This window comes from Erithacus rubecula (assembly GCF_903797595.1).
Source record: "Erithacus rubecula genome assembly, chromosome: 3".
Taxonomy (NCBI): Eukaryota; Metazoa; Chordata; class Aves; order Passeriformes; family Muscicapidae; genus Erithacus; species Erithacus rubecula.
The window spans coordinates 15,187,184-15,206,145 of record NC_136689.1 but is presented as its reverse complement, the minus strand read 5'-3'; the positions used below and the strand labels follow the sequence as shown (position 1 = coordinate 15,206,145).

At 36.0% G+C, this 18,962-nt stretch overlaps 1 protein-coding gene across 2 annotated transcripts in view; it reads right to left on the bottom strand.

The window, feature by feature from the left end:
* The window catches only part of MPP7 (MAGUK p55 scaffold protein 7), a 145,938-nt gene that overhangs the window by 62,393 nt on the left and 64,583 nt on the right, over positions 1-18,962 (bottom strand). For both annotated transcript variants that reach the window (XM_079299632.1, XM_079299633.1), the window contains exon 5: positions 2,267-2,344. In XM_079299632.1, the coding sequence (XP_079155758.1) occupies positions 2,267-2,344 (78 nt within the window). The remainder of the gene's footprint in view (positions 1-2,266; positions 2,345-18,962) is intronic.

Below are 18,962 nucleotides of genomic sequence, written 5' to 3'. Positions count from 1 at the left end.
GCCCCCTCCCAACTAGTGCAAAAAATTAACCCTGTTTGGCTGGAACCAGGATAGGTGTCTACATCATTTGCATAAAATCACTGAGCCCAAAGTCAGATACTGCTGCTGCAAAATAAGAGGCAAACAGAATGCCTGATGGGAAATTCAGCCTAAAAGTCCCTGGGGTAGAGGACAGAGAAGGTATGGCAGCTGGGAATATGAAAATGTTTAGAAAAGCCTTGCCACAATTGTTACTTCTATGTTACTAAATGCTAAATACTAATGCTTTAAAAAATAACACAAAAATAAGAACACACTCCTTAAACAGTTTTATTAATGATAGCAGCACCTCAGAGTTGGGTTTTAAATCAAGCAGAAAATATCTACTTGCTAATAAGAATATCTTCTTTAACTATAGAACAGTTACTATCAGTAAGAAGAGAAAACATTAATTTAAAGCCTATTGAATGAAAGTGTGTTTAATAACACCAACATGCTCTTCAACCTCTGAAGTTGACAACCAGCCAGACAAACATGCCACAAACTGAATAGCAAAAAATGAATTTAAACCTGAGACTTTATGAGTTTGGAAGTTACAAAGCCCACTGCATGTAATTTTGCTTCCTCAAAATTCATTGATAACCACCAAAACATAGAAAACCCTGCAGTGTGACGTCAGCCACCAAAGGACATCCTTACCCTATGAGACAGTGCCCACAGAAGTCACAGTTCACCTACACATAATTAATGAAGAAGCAGCAAGAGCATCTGTTAAAAAGAAGCTGTACATTTGAAGAAGGTAGATGCCTAGACACAATCCTGTCCCAAAATGCACACTTAAAAATAAATACTACCATATGTACATAATAATACATCTGTAGGTTAAAAAGCCCTAACCTATGTCAACTGAGGAGTGACAGAGTACTTTAATTTGGAGATTTCCAAAACTATAAATTTTAAATGGGTCCAAACAAAGAATGAGATTGCTCAGCATTTATGAAAGTATCAAAAATAAGTTTTGCACTCAAAAATAAGAAATTATTATTATTAAGAATTTTAGCCCAGAGATCCATAACACAAATATTAGCAAGGATTATTAATATGTCAGCAAGAACTTAATGAAGAGAATTTCAACCATCTTTCTAATTTTCAAAGTTACTATCAACACTATTCAACGCTATGCAAAGGTTAAAAAAGCATTACTAATATATGCCCGATGTGAAGGTTAACATATTATAATAGTTGGTGTGTTACAGGATATAGCTCTCCTCCTACTGAAACATGATTAAATTACCATGTATCCTTTTTTCAGTAGTCTTCAAATAAGTTTAATTTATTTTTTTGTTAAAATGGTACCAATCTCAATTCACAACATTTAATCAATTGCAAAATTTAAAAAAACGAGATCTACTAATTATATAAATAGATAGCCAAGATTTTAAAACATCTATAAAGTATGTGAACTTTCAAATATGCTGTATTTGAAATGGATCCTAATACATATTGCCTTTTCCAAAAAGCAACCTGACATCATCAATTGCAAAGATTTCTGGATTTCACCTAAACCACAGTTTATTAAATATTTCTCTATTCTGGCCTACCTCAGGCTCAGTCATAGTTTATACAGGTGTGTTCACAATTCATCTGAATCCTAGAATTAACCAAATAGCAAGAAATGGCAGGTTGGATTTTTTTTTCTCAAAAATAAAAATTATAGTAACAGGAAATTAACTACTCCATCAATGCTGACCACTTTTACAATTTATTTTTTGGTTATGAAGGTAATTTGGAAAGCTCCAATATCAATAAATCACTACTGTACTTTTTCTTAAGTAGTTTTGGTTTTTTTCAACAAGCCTCCATCCTAGGCATTTCATATGCATTTCTGTAATATTATTTGTCGTTTCTCATGTTCTGTCAGCAGTGCTGCTATCTCATTTGTCTTTACTTTTCCAAAGCATTCCTCTTGTCTGTGACTTTCTCAAAACACTAATATTTGACAGCTTTTCCCTTCCCAGTAGAGTTCCAACCTGTAATTTTTATTGCTTAGTTACTAAAGCAGAACAAGAGGCTACCTAGATGCAATGTTTTCATAACATGCAAGTGAATAAAAATCAAAGTAGTATCAGCAACAAGTCCATTGATGACAGAAGCTTTGGAAACCTTTGCAGCTTCTTATGATTTTAACTCAGAGGATTACATTCATATGTTTGCACTATGAAGAGTTCTGCTTGCAGACAGTTTTTTGGTAGACTTGGTACCAGTGATCTCAGCAGGGGACACTTACATCATCTGCCAAGGCTGCTGCACCATGCAGTATGGGCATCGGGTTCTGTTTTTCATAATAATGCAGTTTTTCATGAATCTGGAAGACAAAAGCACAAAGTGATAAGTTTATTTAGCAGCATGAGAAATGGCACAAAACAACCCTTTGAGTCTGTTGACTGTCTGTAAACATCCTTATAGTAACCTACAGGCAGTAATCATGTAAATGCAATTCATCATCATCCTCTGTTGAAGTGTTAAGAATATGAAATCAGATGGAAAAAATGCTCAGTATGCAGACCAACCCACAGAAAAACTAAACATTTGTGATTTTTCTCTCCTGGCTTTCTCTGTCCATATTTCTAACATATTGCTTCAAGTATCAATTACATTTTATATTGCTGCTGAAAACACAAAGCATAAAGTGTTTATCCCCAAGATGGATATAAAAACCCCTGTAAATTATGATTTATGAAGTGAAATAATAGCTTGCCACCCACATCTTGACAGACAACTTGACAGAGCGGCTGCCGTCATTAAAATAATTCAGAAACAAGGGCAAAGCAGTGCTAATATGAATTCTAACACATCTGAAAGAAAGAGGCAGTCTTTCAGCCTGTTAAGGTTTTAAATGAATAATTAGATTAATCATGTGCAGCATGTAGTGCAACAGTAAAGATGCACTGTGCTTTGGTTCTTCCCAAAAGGGAAAGGATATGCCATTATTTAAACACCACCCTGTTCCCTCCTCCACAAGTTGCGCATTTCAAAATTTAGATTTTTTCCATTATTAATGCTTTTAAGACCCAAAGTATTTTAAGACTTCTAACAAATTTCATTGTAGCAGATGAATTAGAATAGCATAAAAGACCATATTAAACATTTTATTAACATTATTTTCCTTAAGATACATGGATATACAAATACTAATTACAACCTAAATAAAGAAGACAACAGTAGTTGTCTAATGCAAATATAGTCCATTCTTAGACTTTGTACTATAGTTCTGCTGCTCTGAAGGAGGCATGAACTCCAGATGGTTGGAGGAGTTACAGAAGGAGCTAAATTGGGGACTTCTGTGCTTGGCAAGGCAGGGAACACGAGGTCTGGCAGAGGCTGTGAGGTGCAGGACATGTCTGGGGACTCCCCCATGTCCTTGGAAATAGGATCCCAAATGATGCCCTAGCACCCCCCAGCACTACTGGGGGAGAAGCAGTGCCAGACAGCATGGACAGATTTAAAAAGCAACCAAACCACTCTTCATACTTTGAAACTGTTCAGAGCTGACCAGATCATCTCCATTTTGCACTATGTGTTCCCTCCAGCCTTCCCCCCTTCTTCCACATTTACTTTTCTCTGCTTACTTCTCCTCCAGCAGCCCTAACTCCTCTCACTGCCTAGGACTCCCTCAATCTTAAATTTAAAGCTCATTCTTTAAGCCCATTATTTTTAATTTACACTGAACTTTCACAAATATGTCCATAACAACATAACACCATGTCAGTGACAATTATGCTTTCCATTTTTCCTGTCTTCTGCTGTGCTCCATAACCTTAAGTCCACATCTATTTTTCCTCATTTAGACTATATGTTCTTCAAAGTAAAGAGTATGTTAATACAAACTGGTATAGTAAGGTCTATGTCTTGATTGATTCCTCCATCCTTTCTGCAATCTTAACAAAATTATTTCAGTATATCATTGGTTAAAGGATGCTGAAGTTCTGACATATCATGGTGAAGCATGAAGGCACTACAATCACTTAATTTATAAATTGTAAAATCATTTGCTCTCATCTAGAAACTACATGGAAAGCACTATTGTCTCCAGAACACGAATCTCAATTTTACATTAATTGTGCAGACATTGTTTACTCAGGAATTACTTAGACTAATTCATACTGAATTTCACAAAACTATAAGTGACCAGACAACTCCATATTTCTAGCTCACAATGCAGAAAACCTAAACAAAACAAGGGGTTTCAGCTGTCCAAGCTTGGCAGAAATTTGTGATTTACTTGGACTGTTAACTTGAACAGCTAAAAGGCATAGCAAATCAAAAAGTCTCAAACCCATCATTTTTTGTTTGCTTTGATAACATCATGATTTTATCCAGAGTGAGCTTCTGTCAGCTCTGAGGTCAGAAGTAGTTGTCTATGTTATCCCCTAGTTTCTCAAAGAAAATAGAATCACCACTGCCAATTAGGCTGCTTTTATCCTGGGCAACCTGTACGTATCTTTACTGCTGAAATTAATAAAAACAAAAAGAAAAAGTCAATGTGGAGATAACCTTGCTTAACACATCTTTGAGAAAAATGTTATACAATTGGAAACTCACGCAACAAAAAATAGGTTTTCAAGAGGTGGCACAGAGTGACCTGAACTAGTTATTGGCTTTGTCTATAGCCAGAAATTGCAGAAATTACTGAAAACAAATTTTTATTTTCCTAAGAGTGGATATTGGATTCCAGTTAAGCATTAAAGAACAATCATCAAGGTTTTATATGATTAGGGAGTAGTTGTAAAGACTAACTGACTAACCAAAAAAAAAACAGAAGTGAAAAAAATACACAGGAAAATCTAATTGCAACTTGACAGTTCTAGATATTGGCTTCTGCTACATCAGGTTGAAAATTTTATTAATTTGCCATAGTAGCACAATGAGTGATTCTATGGATGAACACTTCATGGTCTATGGCAACAGACACTGCAAACTCAGCACGTCCATTCGAGATGCAATATAGAGTGGGGTTTTCCCCCCAAATATCTAATATTATTTGACAGTAGTTTGCCTTCTTAGTTGAATTTATTTTTAAAAACAGATAATTAGATGACAACATCTGTCTTTCACATCTTTGTAATTTAAATGATATACCTACAGAAATTGAAAACCACTGGTCTATGCACCAAGATGCAATCAATGTGCAACACAGGGATTACCTTTCATATTAGTATAAAATTACCACATGCATCATAAAAACAGTTGCCTCAAATTTCTAGCTTCTGGATCAGTAATGTATCCATAATGCATGCAACACTTTTGAATGTAGTAGGAGATTTAGTGCAACTCCACTGATAAAGAAAAATTACAGTGAGGATTAAAAAAAAATGCATTTTCAGACAACTCCTTCCCTCCTCGTGTCTAAAAATGCATTCCAAGATGATTTGTTCCATAATTTCCCCCACAGATCATAGCACTGTTGACTAGCCTCTAGCTCTTCATGCTGTATTTTTATGCCTTTTTTGAAGATAAGCACGGTACTTGCCTTTTCCTACTCACTGGCCACTAGGTCATCTCTGCTGTCTTTCAAGAATGGCAGAGCATATTTGCAAGCTCACCTGGTGGTCTTTGAATTTGCCAGATTTCAGGACAATGAATGACTGCATTTATGGCAAACACCTTTAAAGAAACTACTGTGCATGCAGCATATGCTTTGGCAACCTCTCTGCATCCAGTCTTTCAGTTAATTATTTTCCCAAATATAAAATTTTTCATCATGCTAATACATGCATGCCAAGCACTGCAATTCCAAATTTCAATTCTTACACGAGTAGAATTTGAAATTTGAATACCTAGATTGAGTGACTACATTGATGAAAATAAATAATGTCAAGTAGCCAAACATAGAAATGAAAAGCAAAACAGGACAAGGTGGTGCAAATCCTTCATCCCTTTACAAACATCACTCAATGAAATCAACAGAAGTTAAAACCACCCTGGAACACTTTGAGAGAAGTATGAGAGTGGGTTCAAAAGTAAAAGCAAGAGCATTCACCTACTGAAGATAAGATGCATCATATTTACAGCCTTTTGATTGAGCTTCAATCTAAAGAATTCTATTTAATACAAAAGGCAACTTTAGCTTGCATTGAGTGGTGATACTGGATGTCCAGTAACTTTAATACCACTGCCCTCTTCCTACTTGAAACTTATACAACGTATGGAAAATATTGGCCTGTATCATACTTAAAAACAGGAAATACAGTACATCTGTTTTAAGTTCTTCTGACATTTACATGTAAAGCCTCAATGCTGAAAATCTCTTCACAGATGAGACCAAGTCTATTAAAGAAAGAATTATATATTGTAAATAAAACATAAAAAGCTGTTCTGCTGAACAGATGACTAAGTTGTGGGGCTTTTAAATTTTTTTTATGACTACCTATTCTTTTCACTGTGGAGTAAGAAGATCTATGAGGTTATGCAAAAACTGACAATCTACTCTGAAGTTATGCCCCAAGAGGGAAAAATAATCATTTGCAAATTTATACAATTTTTGGCACACTTGTAAGCAAGAAAAATTGTTTCTGGATTTTCCCAGAGTGACTGAATTAAGCTTTCTATAATAAAGCAGAGTAGTGTCCTCGGCCTGGACTATTTCAAAACGTGAGAAGAGCTTTCTAAGTCAGAAAAACAAAAATCTTAAGCAGAGTCCTACAAAATAAGCTTAATTTCTCCTTTTAGATTTCTTAATTTCCATGTACAGCTCTAATATCTTATGATTGAAAATAAAACAGGGGAGTGGGATAAGCACGTACCAAAGATGCCAAAGAGTTAACAGAAGACAAACTTAGTCTTTTTCACAGAACAGTTGGCATAGGAAAAGAGTAAGTGTATGTAAGAGTACAATATGCAAACACTTGTAACCCTGAAAGCATTGGCCATCAGTGAGCCATACCTGCACATAAAAGACAAGAACTGCCACACACAGAGTGTGAAAATATCCTGCCTACACAAGGGTGTCACCGAGTACTCAGACACCTCAACACCTCTGGATAAGAGCTTTTTTCATGGTAATGTCACCTTCCTGATAGGAGGTGCTGAAGAGGAGCTAGTGAGTATGTGAGTATTTGCACTGACCATGATTCTGGGGAAGACAGCAATTCCAGACCAGAGGGCTTCTCCTTTTGAGAAACATCAGAAGCTCATATCCTCTTAGAAGTTATATAAACATTTCCTTACTTGGGTTTTATTTCATGAGATAAGAAATCACTCAGCATAGATACCATACCTACAAAATCCAATTTAGCACCACATCATCTACATTTCTGGGGTTTTCCTCTGGACTATGCTGATGCTAGTGTTGCCTGCTGAATACCCATTAGCAGTAAATCTGTTTGTTAGTTTCAACTGAAAGGAACCCATTTCATAGACAGGACTGCTGATGCAAAACTAAAGCAGCAGAAGTTGAGAAGATGGGAAATTGCTTTAAAAAATGCACTAGTTATCTGAACTAGAATGCCAATACAAACACACACACAAAGCATCTAGAAGACAAGCAATGAGTATATTGTAGCAGAAAGTCCATAAAAGTTGGCAAAACATCTCCTCTAACTACTCTCCTTATTGTGTTTTTCATCAACAACAAGTGTGTCTAAAATCAATGCACTGACAAAAGCCAAGCAGCTGCTGTATTTATTGGCTTAGTGACCTACATGGATGCATAATGGAAGACTCTTGTATATGGAGAAGCTGTTAACTGTCCACCAAAGTTTCAGGTTCATGTACATTAGCAAAAAATTATTTAATTCCACTAGTGGCACCACTACAAAGTGGTGCTACTACAAAGAGGAGCATCTATACGTGAAGAAGCCACAGTAGACTAAGAGAATGAAATAAGAAAGCAAAAGAAAAACTGTTGAGGGAGGAGTAAGTGCTAGTTTTAGCTTTATCTGCAATTTGTGTTCTGCATCTGAAATATCTGAAGCAAGAGAAATCATTCCAAGGCACTCATGACTGTAAAAGATACATTTGTGAATAGTTCCAACATTTACACAGTGAGATTTCAAGAAAAGAATGAGGGTTTTCATTTCATCACCTTAACTCTGGAATTTAGACTCTTGAGTTCACTGTCTAAATTTACCAACAACTTTGAGTCAAGGTAAAATAAATAAGCAAGAATGAAAAAAATTAATGATGGGCTACAATGAAAATAACTATTAAAACCAATCAGAAATGATAATTACATACCATCACTTCTGTTGAAAGAGAATTCATCTTTTGTTTGATGTAGAATTTAAATTAAAGGACTGTTTATTCCCTTCCTTTCTACTTCCAGAATAGTATTGTATCACATGAAAGTAACAGAAAAAGTAGCCAACTCTTTGATTTATCTTCATCACTCAATAGTGGTCTGTAAGCCTATTTACACAGGACAAAAATACAGACTGAATGCAAAACTATTCAATTGTTCCCCAATCTTCCTGTATCGTTGCAACTTTGGTACACTAAGGAACTCAAATACATGAACAACTCTATAGTACTACAGCATGATGAACACAAGGTCTAGGATAACTTAGAACATATACAGCCTTTAAATCACATTCTAGTCATACCAACTGAATTGCAGTTAGAGACAGAATACTTCGAAGAAATTGGCATCACGCATTTTAGAAAACAGAAAAAATTAGAAATGAATAAATCATAGCTAACTATTTAAAGTTTGTAATGAGCATTTCAATCCCTATAGTAGCATTTAATTGCCTCAAAAATAAAATAAGTGATTGCAGAAAGGCCTCTGAGACAATGTTACAAGAATCAAAGCAAGCCTCTGAAGGCTTAGAAACAGATATTCAGAGATCTGAATTCTACCCCAATTTGCCACAGCAAAAGTTTTAGCACAACAGATGAGCAATTCTCCTTTAAGCCTTTTTTCCAAAAAGAAGAAACATTAATTTCCTAACAATTCAAATGCAGGCTAAAGGCATGGAAATATTTCTGTCTGAACAGCTGAGAGTTAGAAAAAATTCAAAACATGTCAGATAACCCTATTGAAAAATTTGCACTATAATAAACAATTAAAATTTTCTATATCAGTACTGCATGAAGTCACTAATAAATCAGAAAATCTTCTATCTGGTGTAAACTGTTGCAATGGGCTTGGCTGGGACAGAGCTCATTTTCTTCATAGCACTGTACAGCACTGTGTTGTAGATTCGGGACCAAAACCATGCTGGTAACAGAGCAAGGCTTTAGCCACTGTTGGACTGTGCTTGGGCAGTATCAAGGCCCCCTCTGAACTTGCTCTGTGCCCTGCAGGAGTAGGCTGGGGGTGGCCAAGAGCCTGGGAGGGGACACAGCTGGGACAGCGGACTGTTTTTCCAAAGCAATATTGTTTGGAGACTGGATGGGCATTGGTCAGCTGGTGGTGGTGACTTCCTCTGCAGCACTTGTTTCTTCCCTTCATAACCACCTCGAACAAAGAAATAACAGGGCATCTAAATTCCTGAACAGAAACCCAAGCTTCCTTAGCTGGAGCGTTACTAAAGGGTCTTTGAGGAGTTGACAAGAGTTGACTTTTTGAGCAGTGGACAAGGGTTATAACTGGAGATTTTAATATCATTTCAAATATGAGGTCCAAGATTGAACTTGATGGGATTTTGTTAATTTCTGTCATCTTAAAACATTATATCCAAAACATTACATTGAAGACTAAACCCACTCATGCTAATGCTGCAGGGAACAGAGATATCACAGAAAAAGAAGCCTCATTTCACAGTCATGAAGTTGCAAAAAATATTAGTTCAATTTTTTGCTACAGCAAAACACATGACAAAAGAAACCTCCAACACTCTTTATGTGTCATATGTGTACTTGAAGTCCATTATTTGAAAAGAGACAACAATTAAACATGCATTCCGAAGTGCTCTGACGTTACTAAAATTTTTGGAGCTTTCTTAAAAGAATGTAAACCAAACTTCAAGTGCAGAATCTCAGAATGGTTTGACATTTAAGATCATTTATTCTACAGCCCCTGCCATGGGCAGGAATACCTTTCATTAGATCAAGTTGCCCTGACATTGAACACTTACAAGGAGAGGGGCATCCACAACTTCTCTTTTTCAGTGTGTTACCATGCCCACTATAAAAAATGTCTTCCTTATGTTCAATCTGAATCTATACTAGCATTGCCCAGCCCTTAAAGATAAGGTTGTTAAGAGTCCAGGATGTACTGGATGACACTTCAAAAATGTCCTTTACCCAGCAGTCAGCATGACATATTCAAAACAGAATTCCTCCAGAAATTTCTAATTGCATTGCATTTTCAGAAAAAAAAATTCAGAACTATATGCACAATTACAGTAATTTTCTAAGTTTAAAAATGTGATAATAGATCACATTTAAGGGCATTTTTCTTGTCAAGTTATGTTTTGTAAAAATTTTACAATGATGTGCTATCATCAGATATACAAAGTAATATTATTTTAAATCAGGTGCAATCAGTGCAAATCGGCAGGTTGGAGAGGCCACAGCTCCAAATCAGACTCTCAGCAAATGCTGCTTGAAATTTGATTCAGCCAGAACTTGGATGTGAAGTGCTTAGATGTATGACAGAGTTGTAATTATGGAAGTGCCCAGTTAGTAGTGATAACAAATTATTATGAATATTATTATGATTATTATGAATTCTAAAATTAAAGCAAATAAAAGAAGCATGGCATGCTATAAATGAAATAAAGGAACGTTTAGGGGGAAAGAAGGCAACTTTTATCAACTGGCAAAATCAAATTATGTATTGATTTTGTTAGGGACAAAAATGAGGCTTGCTATAAATCCTGGTCATATGGATTATTAGTCATTCCAGTCAAATAACTAGCTTTTATTGTCTAGCCAGAAATTTCAAGACAGAAAAAAATGCCTGTATACGTTGTGGTAAGTTGTATGGTAAAATCCTGTTCTCCCTGGATTTTTAATTTTTTTTTTTTAAATCTGTGGTTTCAGGGTTCCTTTGTCAATCATTTAATGCTGTGCCTCATTACCTCATTTTTCCTACACCCTTGATTGACCTTGATGAGCTGGGTAGCATCTGAGTAAGATGATGAAGACAGAGAAAATTCAATGCTTCAGGAAGAATCTCTTGGAGTTTATTTGAGGCAGTCTCACTGATGTAGCAGCTCTGAGACTACCCTGAGCTGGTCATGAGGGTATTGTCAGATTTGATTTTGTCCTAATAAGATCCAATCAGGTGTGTAAGGACCCATCTCTTGATTTTTATTGTAAAATGAAAAAGCATCTCTTCTACTCTTTTTTGAGAACACCAAGACAGACATCAGGTGAGCAATTGATGAATCTGGTGATCCTGCCCTTGCTTCTCTGTGCCATATATACTGTGTTCTTAAATTTCAGCTCCTCATCACATTTGTTTTTATAAAAAAAAGTACTTCAATATGTATTATCTTATTGATACTGTCAACAAACATGTCCTTCATGAACAATGGGATGTGTCTGCAGATCTGTGTCTCAGAGCTATGTCTTGTAATATTTATAATTTTGTGTCTTCAGGTTAGTATCACCAAAGAATATAAGAGGAATTCTACCCATCTTTTGAATACATCAGGGATGATGACTCAACCACTTCACCTCACTGGGCAGCCTGCTCCAGTGCTGGAGACCACCCTTCTAGTAAAGAAATTTTTTCTAAAATCCCATCTCAACATCCCCTGGTGTAACCTGAGGCCATTTCCTCTTGTCCTATTGCTTGATATTTGGGAGAACAGACTGGGCCCAGCTGGCTACACTTACTTTCAGGCAGTTATAGAGAGCAGTAAGGTCTTCCCTGAGCCTCCTTTTCTCCAGGCTAAACTGCCCCAGCTCCCTCAGCTGCTCCTCATTGGACTTGTGCTCCAGACCCTTCTTGTGCTTTGCTGACCTTCTCTGGACATGCTCCAGCACTTCAGTGTCCCTCCTGATTTGAGGATCCCAGTACTGAACACAGAATTTGAGGTGCAGCCTCTGCAGTGCCAAGGGGATGGCCACAGTGTTGCTGATACAGGCCAGGATGCCATTGGCCTTCTTGGCCACCTGGACACTTGATGGCTCATGTTCACCTGATGTCAACTAGCACCTTTTCTTCCAGGCAGTTTTCTAGCCACTCTTTCCCCAGCCTGTAGCACTGCAAGGGTTGTTGAGACCCTTGATGCCCTCATCTAGATCATTGATAAAGATATTAAATGGAACTGGCCCCAGTATCAAGCCCTGGGGAACACCACTGGTGACTGGTGACCAGGTGGATGTAACTCCATTCACCAACATTCAGTGGGCCCAGACATTCCAACAGCTTTTGGCCCAGCAAGGAGCACATCCATCTAAGCCAAGAGATGCTGTGGGAAATTGTCTCAAAGATTTTACTTATGTCCAGGTAGATATCCACAGTCTTTCTCTCATCCAATATGCAGGTTCCCTTGTCACAGAAGGAGATCAGGTTGGTCAAGCAGTATCTGCCTTTCCGAAATCCATGCTGGTTGGGCCTGATCCCCTGGGCTGTCCTGTAACTGCCATGTGATGGCACTCAAGACAATCAGCTTCATGACCTTCCTAGGATCTGAGGTCAGGCTGATAGGTCTGGGCTTCCCTGGATCCTCCTTCCAACCCCTCTTATCTTTCAGTCAACTGGGACCTCTCCAGTTAGCTGGCAAATGATGGAAAGGGGCTTTGTGAGCACTTCTGCCAGCTCCCTCGGCACTCTGGGGTGGATCCCCGGGCCCCATAGACTGCTGTGTGTCTAACTGGTGCAGCAGGTCACTCACCACTTCTCCTGGATTACAGGCTTTCATCTGATCCCCATGCCTGTCTTCCAGCACAGGGGCTAGGTACCCACACAACTCCTCTGAATGTTACAGACTGAAGCAAAGAAGGCATTAAGTACCTCAGCCTTTTCCTTGTTCTTTGTCACTATGTTTTTCCCCCACACCCACTAAAGGACGGCAATTCTCCTTCTACATTTGTTGCTAAAAGGAGGTAATATGGTAATAGCATTTGCTATTTTATTTTTGCAATGGTAAGCAAAACAGATTAAATACTGGCTACAAACCCAGTTATTCATGCAGAGTTTCTAAAAATGTTTATTTTACTTTTTAAAAAAATTCACTTTGAATTCATTGTTCCTTATACAATAAAATAAAGGTCCTATTATATGAGATTTCACAGACTTCATTCAAACAGGCCTTTTTTGTCAGTAATAAGCAAAGGTTTTGATGACTTTGCTTATAGGAAAAGGGTCCCTAGATAGACAGAGGAAGTTCAGACCAAAGCTAAACAAGTTGCACTTGCTCCAAAATAAATTTCCCTGCCCCTTTAGAGCCAAACAGTCTACATGGCTACTGTATACAGTATTTTCAAAATTGTTTTTCTGTACTTTTAACCTCAATTCCAAAGGAAGGAGCATCAGAACAATTCCAAATTTGAATGAAGCTCTCTTATGTGAGCTGAGGACATGAGGTCCTTGAACAGAAAGAACAGAACAACATCAGACTTTTGTCCTTTGAAAGAAGCAGTCTTCAAACTGCAGTCTGTGAATGCTGAAAGATTGCTACAATTTTAATGCACTACTGTTCTTAAATACATTTTCAAATAAAATCTGAGGAATAAACCCATCATGTCCCAGTCTGAACAGTACCAGTCAGAATCTGATAAAAATATAGCAATTCCCTTCTCCAAAAGCACACATTGACCTGTGTAAACACATGTTAAAATTGGTAAAAGTTTAAGGGAAATATTTAATTAGAGCAATACTGAACTCAGCATTCCAGGTCCCAAATCCCTCTTCCCAGTTTATGGCTCTTCTGTCTATACAGTCCCACTCTGATGCACCCTCCACCTCCCCTCAGTATTATTACTTTAATAAAAAACACTCTTCAAATTGAAGCATTCAGATTTAAATGGAAAATGGAAATTGAGGTGGGCTCATGTAAGTATCTATTTCTCTCTCTTCCTTTCATTAAGAAAATGATCAGGGTTCATCATTCACAACACAATATAACAAATCTTTCATCAAAGATCCTGACTCAACCCTCAGGAAATTTTGTGCAGTACTGCAGACACAGCAAACTGAACATGCATAGAGCAAAACTCTCAAAGTCATGTATAAAGACTGCAAGGTTAAATGGTAACAGTACTGAGAATTATAACCATTTTCATATAAAGATTTTAAAGCACATTACCAAAAGAACTAAGCATCAGCTTCCTCTTCACCAAAAGGAACACAATGACTAATCACAGACAAAAAGTGAATTTGATTTCCAAACCAATACTAATAAAATGACATCTTTTTAGAAAAAAGTTCTGTAAGCTTACATTTTTTGGAATTTCAGTTACCAATAGTGACATACATATGACCAACTGCAATATTTGTTTATATGTCAAATGTATCAGGAAATCTTTATTTCTAAGTTACTTTTTAAATATACTTTTACTAAAAGAATAGTTAATGCGAGCAAGAAAAGAGTTGTAACTCCCACTGAAGCCCTTCAGTTTTGAGGAAGAGTACACAAAAAAGTTGCACAGTTGAAATGAAAGAGAAATGGCAACATTTACTGTAGTAATCAAACAGCTTTTTATGTAATGATTCTAAATACAAAACTTGAAGAAAAACATTAAATTCAAGACAATAATGAACAAAAAGTTAGTTCAAATAAAAATTATCAAACAAGAAATAAAAATTTTCAAAAAAACTATTAGAAAAAGACATATACATGTCTCTATTACTACAATCCTACATTCAAAAAATAAACTTCAGGTTTTGTTTTTTCATTAAGGGCACCCTTCATTTTTTTTCTCACTGAAATATTTACTTTTTAGGTATCACCTGTCTTTGTCTAAATAATGCAACAAAGACTTGCAAAATGTATGGCTAACTAATTTGAATTATTATGTATAACAAATAATCCAAAGAACTGATCTAAAATATCAGAAATTAAAAACATCAAGTCTTGGTATTGGTCAAATTTTAAGAAATATAAAAGTTTCTTCAGCTTTATAGGAAACCTTTTTTAAATAGTGCAAATATAGTGTTACTGCTTTATGTAGAAAAAGTGTTTCTCCCTTTAAGGTCTGGTATTTTAAATTTAAAGATCTTTATTAATTTTGGAGGAGGAGTTTTTACCTAGAAAAATCAGAAAAATGTAATCATTCTTTGATCCTTAAAATCAGATTTGAATACTTTAAAGAAAAAAAAAGATCTAAAATAGATCAGCATAATTATACTGATAAATATGAATGGGAAAAGGAAAGAAACAAGACTGGAGATGCTGCTGAAATGTAAAGAACAGAGATCAGATCAGATCTGACAGCACTTTAGAAACTATCATTATCTGAAATCCTTCTAAGCAGAAAACATACCAGCAAAAATGCTCATCTTACTGCTGAGGGTCAGCTGGGAAAATGGCAATCCTGAACATTCCATGACTGGTGATGGAGTTTGATTATCTGATTCAGCAACTTGAAAAAACCCAAACCAATATCCATTATTTCCTAGTGCTTTATGCTGGTATGTTGATTAGCAAAGAAAGAGCCATAAAGTGAATTCAAAGAAAAATTTACAATACTTTCTGTGCCAATACTAATACCCATTCATGTTACATTGCTCCCAAAGTTCAAATTAGAGGACTGAAGAGGTAACTTGCTAAGAATATGGAGATAGCATGTTAAAAAAATTAAATTAAATTAAAGAGTACTTTTCCAAATAACAGTTCATGTTTAAACTAACAACTGTATGGTCCTGCTTTGTCAAATAAATACAGCAGCAGAAGAAACTTTAATATGAAACAGAACTAAAAGATTAGAATTGTCTCTGGAAATCCCCAAAGAAAGTATAGAAATGCTGTGCAGTAAGAACAGGTCCCCACTTTCTTGTAGTCTAAGTTTAGGATTTAATTTGGAGGCTAGAAACAAAACAAATATGTGCCTAGATTTGATACTTACTTCAATAATGCCTCAAATGTCTCAATGTTTCCTTTCAGAAAACACCTACACTTACATAAAAGTTAAAAGGATCTAATTCGCCCACAAGTATGTTTTTACCTGTAAACATTCTGCTTTGTAAATTTCATTTCTTCTGACACTACTGTTTTTAAACATCATAAAATTTCCAGACTTTTTTCCAAAGCAAGTGACTTCCATGTTCTGTTAACAATATAAATCCAAAGGAAAGAACTTTCCTAATCCTGCTCACCAAGTAAACACAATTCTAACAACAGCCAAACTACTTGTTTGATTGTCAGATGGTTGCTTTTTTCAACAAGCCCCATTTCCTGCAGAATTAAGCTCCTAGAGAAATGCCAATTTAATATAAATTGAAGAAAATGGGATTTGCTGATACAGACTAATACACTTTGGCATAAAAACGGGCCTTTTCAGTTTTGTATTCAAGCAGAGACTGCTAACTTCAAATCATGAAGAGTTTGGTTTATTTCTGCTTAGTACAGTCTATACTCACAGTCTATACTCAATGCAAGTTAATCCAAGATTGAATTTGATTCAGGTTCCCTGAAGAGATCCCTTCTGTGCAGCTCAGTGTTACAGAATTAACCCATTCAAAACCCAATCTTCATTCACATGCATGGGCATCTGTACTGTACTTTGAGCTAAGATTAAGTACATATATATAAATACACACAGACATACATTTATCAATTAGCACCATCTAGTGGGGTCAGTACAATTTATGCGATGTGAGAAATATGCAACTCACTTTATGCTTTTTCTACATCTTATGCAAAAAGTCATGATGCAGCACAGGTCGTGCAATTAATAAAACAGATGAAAAGAAAAAAAATTAACAACAACACCACCAAAATAAACCCAAGTAAGGTGATTGATTGCAAAGCCTTCCCAAGGAGATCACAACACACCAAACAGACCTTGGCCAATGAGGGACAGGAACAAAGTCACTTTTTTTTTAAGGGGAATAATGGTAGAAGTAGGTGAAGAAAACTTGAAAAATGTGGAGAAAATATGTAAATAGGGGGGCAAAGTTAAGATCAATAAAAGCCAGCAATGGAAGACTTGCAGTGAGTACTTCAGGAGGCACTGAATGTAAGAAGAGAAGCTGCCAAGGCCTACACACTGCAGCCAGGGGCCAGGCTACCATTTAAACTGCATGGAAATCAAAATAAGGAGATTCTAATAAGTCAATACCAACAAGCAAAATTCATAGCAAAAATTTGAATTTAAAAAGATACTATTTACTATTAATATTATTTTATTTTAATTATATTTAATTTTGCTTAAAAGGATACAGAGATGTGTTAGGAGTAAATTGTCTCAAATAAGTTCAAACAGAAAACTACAATAGTGTTATACAAGACAGAACTAATTCTCAACCTTCCCTGCAGAGGACAGAGAAATACCAACACTTAAGTGCAAGGTGTGCTGTAGGATAAAGAAAAATATGAAAAATAATGACCAAGCATTGAAAGAAAATTGCAGTAATTTAGGAGAGATTTACTGCCATTTCCCCATACCTTTTCAGAGCAGTGCACTTCAAGTTTTGCACTAAATCATCCAAACACACAAACCTTTTTCACAGGAAGCTTCAAATCAAAGCAAACATATTAATTTATTCTTATATTAGAAGGGGTAACACAAATGTATTTGCACAGGTGTACAAAATTACAGCTACACCATATCTTTAAATATTGGAAAGCTGGTAGGAAACAGCAGAAATTGCCCAATGAGAAAACAAGAGTTACAAATATAAGGGAGCTGCATCAATATTCCTACCATTACAAAAAAGAATATAGTGATAAATTTAGCAATTTCATTCTTGTAGTCAAGATCTATAAATATACAGACCAGCAACTCAAAATTATCAGCAGCTGGGATGGCAAGAGATTTCCTGACAGTTTCCAGTCTGGAACTGTTCCCTAGCTCCATTCCCCTTTTACCAAGTAGGATTCAACCAAAATATTAGCTAGCATGACCTAGCCTGGTTTACACTGCATTTGAGTATGAAACCAGCAAAAATTTAAATAGTATCAGGAGTATCATTATCCAGCAATGTTTTATTTTACATTTTTATGCCATGAATCATAACATTAACAGAACCAAAAGGCAACACTTTTCTATTGTACAAAAATGTCAATTTACCCTTGATAGATTAAGAGATCAAAAATAATGATCCAGCTTAACTCATCTGAGTACCCCCACTTCAATTAAAATACAGTGAAGTACTTTAACTATACCAATCTTTAAATGATCAGCCTCCAGTGTATGAGAGGTCACTCTTGCCTACATTATTAAATCAGTAGAAAAGCTGAAGTAAAAACTAGAATGACATTCTCACAGAGAAGCCATGACAGAATGGTTGTGAAGCGATAATAAATGCACATAACACAAAGCTTTCTTACATTAAAAATTCATTTAGCAATATAAAAAACTAAATTAAAATAATCCAGTGATAGTGACTTAAAAGACCAATATGCATATTCAGAAAACACAGAGTGAAAGAGCAGAAGCAGGATAGAACAAGGGATCAAGCTACACATAGGTGTTCCTCACTGGTTTCCTGATATACCACAAAAGGAAAATATTGCTTTCCCTTCGGGAGAAGACAATAATAAACTTCCTCAGATTATTAGTTAGAAATCGGTTGAAAGTGTATGTTTCCAAATGAAAGCAGAGCAGCACACAATTACAAATGTTTTGTTGCTTGGCACGTGCTGGGGTATGATTTGTAGTTGGCCTTTAATGATACACTAAACTTCAGTATGATCAGCTTAGTATTTCTTATGCCAATTAACATGATGACAATTATGGGTTACTTTTTTCCTAGAATGTTTGAAACTTGGAAATTCAAAATTACACCCTGATTTATGGTTTGATCCTGATTAAAGCTGTGTATGTCTGCAGTGTCATTACAGGATTATTCAATCACTAAATCTCAACAAAAACTTCTCTTTTCCATGAAACCCAATCTGTAAAGCACACTAAAATTGAAAATA